Here is a 6,000-nt window from a genome sequence, read left to right as displayed (position 1 = left end):
AGCAACAATTTGCTAAGTAAACGAGTGACTAAATGAATGCCTGATCAGATAGCAGATGGATCCCTAAAGAAAAGGACAACCACCAAGAATTTCTCTGTAGCGTTTTGGGCAATGATGTTTAATATTCATTTTTAAGGAGCTGCCTATTTTGTGCTTTGCTACAACCACTCCCACGCTCATCCCCAAATTACTTTCAGTAAAAGTCTGCTACACAAACTACACTGCTTGGGAGAGGATTTAAGAAATGAAAGAACAAAGTATCTAGGACTGGGCAAAACTATATGCAAAGATGGCAATAACCACAAGAAGAAAGCTAATGAACCGTGGGATCTGGAATTGAGTGGGAGCAGACATTCCAAGTAAGAGGTGAACAGAATCCTCTGAAATTTTGGGTAGGGTGTGATGGATGTCCTAATCCTTCTCTCTGAGGAATTAAGGGAAGAATTGGCTGGAAGATTTTGAGATATCCACAACCTCTCTGGTTACTTAAGGATGATAAATACTCAACTCATATAGTTGTAAGGATTATTAATCGGGGTAATTCCTGTAAAGTACTTAGTACAGTACCTGGCACATAGTAAGAGATCAATCAATGTTAGTTGTTCTTTCCTTCACTTTCCTCCACTCTCTCTACTCTCTTTCTGCCAGGCTCCATTCATTCTTTTCCAAGGACATGTAGGGGGCGTATCCACTCCTCCTCCGCCCCACCCACGCTCCACCCCTCGTTCTTCCCGGGATTGGCTCCTGAGAGGCGGAGCCTAGCGGAGAGCCCAGCACAAAGCGAAGGGGGCGGGGCGCATGCGCGGGCTGGGCTGGGTGGAGGTGGGGAGGAAGAACTGCCGGAAGTAGGCGGCGGTGGTGGTGGCCGAGCCTGCGGCAGCTGTTCGGAAAACCGAGGCGGGGGACGCACGGCCAGCGGACAGGCAGGCCAGGCGGGCCATCTCTCCCTCCGGCACCTAGAAGGCCCGAGTCTCCCCTCTGCCTGGACGGAGGGTCTCTGGTCCAGCAGCCTTCTCTGGACCCGGTCTTTCCCTAAACCCGCCAGGGGGCGCCGCACTGAGGGGCTGCAAAGTGGAGGGCGGGCGGCGCTGACCGGAGAAGCGGCCCCGGACCGGGCGGAGGAGAGGGCTCTGCCCTGCACCGGAGGTGTCCCTGGACGGGGGACTGGGAGTCGTCATCCAGGACTGGGGCAGGGGCTTCTGGGGGCGAGGAGGGCGCATCGCCCTCTGCCCCCGCCGGCACCCTGGCCATGACGGGCAAGTCGGTGAAGGACGTGGATCGGTACCAGGCGGTCCTGGCCAACCTGCTGCTGGAGGAGGATAACAAGTTTTGCGCGGACTGCCAGTCTAAAGGTAGCGCGTCTCTCCTGGCGGGCGAGGGTCCAGCCGCCGGACTGTGCGTGGAGGTGGCCCGCGTGAGGAGGGGGTTTCTGGAGCTCAGGCCGCGCAAGTCATCTTTGAATGGTTAGGCGTGCCACTCTGCTGACGAGCCTGCTGGGTTATCTGCAGCCCCGGGACTAGCGTGGGGAGAGGTTGCGAGGGCGGGGTGGGGGGAGGGTGGTGGTGGAAGGTGCGTGGTGTGTGCAGGTGAGAATGTCTGTATATCAGGGCTCAGCTCAGGGCCAACTGTCGGTCCAAAGGCAGCCCAGAACCTCAGCTTCTCACTTGCAAACCTGGGGATGAACTGCAGTGTGTGTGTGTGTGTGTGTGTGTGTGTGTGTGTGTGTGTGTGTGTGTAAGAGAGCAAGAGCGAGAGAGAGAGAGGGCGCGAGTGCGAGAGAGCGAGGAAGAGGGAGGGGAGGGGGGAAGTGAGATGACAGGAACGAAAACTGCTTAAATTGCTGCCTGCTATTTGGTTAGCAACTGCTTTTTTCATTTACAGACTTGCTGAGATCTGACAGTGCTTAGATGACTTTCTTCTTCCTGGATGTGTGCAGTGGGAAAATGCCTTATGCAGTGCGGATTTCTAGGCAGCCTAGCCCTGGCTTGTGGAGTGTGCTGGAGGCCTAATGTGTGTGTGGTGGCGAAAACTAGCGGATTTTGGATGTAGCGCAGGATCCATTTAATCAGTTAGTTGTGAGAAGGAAGCAAGGGGTGCACCGAATTTGTTGCTTTCATGGTGATTACACTTGTTAAGGTGAAATATGCTCATTGCAAATTGGCAGAACCATTTAGCTTTGTTTTCTGGGTCCTCAAAGATGCATGGCTTGGCACAATTGAAAATCAGTATGATTAGAAAGCTTGATTATGAGTGAAAGAAATGTTTGCACGCAAAATGTATAGATATAAGCTTTTATATTTTATATCCTTATGTTCTTTCTGATTTCTTTGGTATATAATTGGAAGAGTTGGGAAAATAGCAATAGTTAAATTTTGAGGACCATTGTTATTTTACTTTTCTTCATAATGCAGTGGCTTTCCCAGGGCTGTGTGCTATATAGCATTTGGGCATATATCGTAAAACAAAGATTCAAACATACTTGCATTTATCTATATTGAGAAAGGAGGTACATGCTTAATTTATGCTTTCACTTAACTACATTTTATTTTAGAAAAAATAAGGTTATTTAAGGAGAACAGGGGAATGATATATTGATTTAGACAGCCAGTAGTATATTTCAGTGACCTCTCCCGATAGATAAATGGCATGTCCTTCAGTATGAAAGCAGGTCCCCAGATTTCTTTCCTGAATTTTTGCCTTAGCAAGAATTCATTTTAAAAAATACTTCAGAGTCAATTTATGATGAGTAGGTTAATTTCTTTTAGTTAATTCTTGTTAGCTCTTGTTCTAAGATCTAGTGGAAGATTCAGTTTTAATGTTAGGTTCAAATTCTGTTGTCCTTGGTTGACAGATCTTGAATTACAGTGAAGCAGCCAACTGGAGTGAGCATTGCTACCTTTGAGGAGTCAGATGCCATTTTGATGATTAGCACTCTCGCCCCCCACCCCCCCTTTTCTCATACTGCTCTTGTACTTACTCATATTCCAATAAAATGCAGCATATGGAAGTTGTTGATTCACCACTTCCTCCAAATTTTCCATTGCTTTTTATCGATAGCATTACTAGGGATCAGGTAGTGAAATAGTAGTAACTGCTGGGCTTGTAAATTTTATTAACAGCTGTTTATGTTAAGAGTCCTGGTTCCTGAAACAATTTATTTTCAAAAGTTAGTTTTAAAGTTTGACTTGGTGGCTTCAGTACCTTGGCCATTGTATTAAAAATGTGATGACAATTGAGTCTTCTTTCAATTCAGTTAAATAAGACATTTGTTGAGGCCTAGGTTTATTCAGTTTGTAAATTATCTAGCCCCCTCTTCTACTCTTTCAACTTCTTTCACTCATTCTCTCTCTCCTTTTTTTCTAATTTTGGTTGTTGGAGTGATCATGTGATCAACTATCAGCTCTTGGAAGGAAGAAACACTTGCATCAATAGATTAAGTTACCTGTTAGCTCTGATAAAGAATACATTTAGTTGGAAGAGGAATTTACAATTATTGGCTAAAATGAAATTTGTATTTGAGTTTACTTCTCATGTCCTTTACTGCTTAGAAAATTGAAGACTAACTGTATATGACCTGGTGAGTGACTCCCAATATACTAATTTTTTTTCTTATTGTTTACATTAATTTTAAGTCTGATGATCTAGCTCTGGACTATAGTCCTTTGAGCAGGTATTTCTATAATGTTCTAACATAAATCTTTGTCAATGACTCTTCTTTTTAAAATCTTATGCTTATTTAATAATGATGTTTCTTTATTAATTGATTTTTAATAGATTTTTTTTGAGAAGTTGTAGGTTTACAGAATTATGCAGAAAGTAGAGTTCCCATATATTAATTGACTCTATTAGATACGTAACCTGAACATCAGCATAGAGAACAAGCATGTTTTTGCTTTACATAGTTAGAAGTGTTTTTGGTCCTGGTTTTTTAAAAACTCTTGAGTGCGCGGCTCACCATTTCTGGGACCTCTAAGCCATTGGAGTGATTGCTGTGTGAGAAACTGCTTTGACAGCCTTTTAAAAATGGAGGACTTGCTCAAGGCCCAAAGGTATGGTTTCCTTATTATCCAAAACCTCAAGTTAATGTGCTCTTTAGGGTAAATTTTTGGACTTATTTATGTAGTGCTAGATCAGAAGACAATCACACTAAAAATTCCATGTATGCCAATGGCAACCCTGGCTAGTGGAGATCTACTCCATTTCTGAGTAGACGCTTGGTGAGGTTATATAGGTCCAAGATTTGGTCTTTAACTCTGCAGTTCCAGATTTTACCAGTGCCTAGAATAACTCCTAAGCAACCTCTTCAGAGATAGTGGTTTAAACTAGGCACTATCTTATTTTTCATGAAGGGATCTACCTTTCTGATAACGTGAATATTTACTTGTGTCCACTTTTGGGATACTCCGTTTTAAGTAGCAAGGTATGAGAAATTGTAAAGAAATTTGATAGACTTGAGGAATATTTACTCTAGGCTGTAAAATATCATGGAATTCTTGAATCTGATAGAAACCTGGTAATAATTTTAAAATTTCCCCTTATTTTGCTATGTGCTGTCTCTAAAATGTTTCAAGCTGCCTCTGTTCCAATTCCCATTATATATATATATATTTTTTTTAAATTTAAGATTATTTTTTTAAAAGGTTGTACATTCATGTAGTTCAAAATTCAAAAGGCCCAAAAGGAAATATATACAGTGAAAAATTTTGCTCCAGTCCTTGATCCCTTGGACACCATTTTCCCTCCCTGAAGGTAACTAATGGTAGCAGTTTCTTATGGGACTTTTAAGAAATAACCTATGCATAGGCAAACAATGACATTAAGTATATTCTTTTGCAATTCTTTTATGCAAATAGTAGCATACTACCCACAATTCTTGACACCTTGCGTTTTTTTAAATCAGTAATCAACAGATTCTCCATGTGCACTGAAAAGCTTCTTTATTCTTTCAAGGTATTTTCTCTTTCAGGGTTTCTCTACCCAGGTATAATGGTTCATCCAGATTATCCTGATTAGGTTGAAAGATATTCTTAAGTGATTTAAAGACATCTGTTCTCTTTGATGGCATCTTAGAAAGTGTCCTAGACCCATCCATAGCACATATAAGCCTAACTTTCAGGTGACAAAGAAACAGAGTAGTATCAGGGGCTATAGACTTTATGTTGAAATATCCAGTTAAACTCTTCTCCTCCACTTACTGAAGCTTTGTGAGCTTTAGCACATGATTTAACTTTTACAGCTTAATTTTCTTTTTTTGAAAAATGAAAATGCCTTGTAAACTAAAGTGTAAGCATTGTTACTGTTGCTGACCTTATATACTTTATCTTGATTTTATTAGTTTTATTTTCTTATTTAGGTTATAGTTTGGTTCAGAATGACTCTTTGAAGGTAACAAATAGCTTTGGTGCTATAAGATGCTCATATTTCCTTCCAGCATGGCCATAATTACTTATGTAGTGTATGAAGACCCAGATGGTTGAGATGCTAAATTGACACAGGTAGGAGACTGGTGTTGTTACTGCTGGGGTAATTTATTTTTTTAAACCAGTTCTTTTATGGAAAGCCAGTGCAGATAAAATTAATTGGCTCAACATTTTAGAGCCTTGCTCTACAAATAAATTTCAAGTCAGCTTAAGTTTTGAAAAATGCTTTATTCCCTTGGGCATATATGAAAACCCCACAGCTAACATCCTACTTAATGATGAAAGACTGAAAGCTTTTGCTCTAAGATCAGGAACAAGTCAAGTGTGCCCAGTGTCATCACTGTTCTTCAACATTGTATTAGAAATTCTTGCTAGAAAAATTTAAACAAGGAAAAGAAATAAAAGGCATTCAAATTGGAAGGGAAAAAATATACTTTACATTTTTTCAGATGTCGTGATACTATATACAGATAATCCTGAAAAACCCACAACAAAGCTCCTAGAGCTAATAAATGAATTCGGCAAAGAGTTGGGGTATGAGATCAACATCCCTCAATCAGTAGTGTCTCTCTATACATAA

At 41.4% G+C, this 6,000-nt stretch overlaps 1 protein-coding gene across 2 annotated transcripts in view; it reads left to right on the top strand.

Annotated features, from left to right (window-relative positions):
- The first annotated feature begins 775 nt into the window (after positions 1–775).
- The window catches only part of SMAP2 (small ArfGAP2), a 57,642-nt gene continuing 52,417 nt past the window's right edge, over positions 776–6,000 (top strand). Inside the window, exon 1 of one of the 2 annotated variants that reach the window (XM_004450636.4) lies at positions 776–1,352. In XM_004450636.4, coding sequence (XP_004450693.1) covers positions 1,250–1,352 — 103 coding nt within the window. In that variant the 5' untranslated portion in view covers positions 776–1,249. Of the gene's footprint in view, positions 1,353–1,784; positions 3,578–6,000 lie in introns of those variants that run through there. The other variant, XM_058303817.2, reaches the window with a different exon arrangement.

This window comes from Dasypus novemcinctus, chromosome 9, assembly GCF_030445035.2.
Source record: "Dasypus novemcinctus isolate mDasNov1 chromosome 9, mDasNov1.1.hap2, whole genome shotgun sequence".
Classification (NCBI taxonomy): domain Eukaryota; kingdom Metazoa; phylum Chordata; class Mammalia; order Cingulata; family Dasypodidae; genus Dasypus; species Dasypus novemcinctus.
The sequence above is the reverse complement of the archived record's forward strand: the minus strand, read 5'-3'. Positions and strand labels throughout refer to the sequence as shown.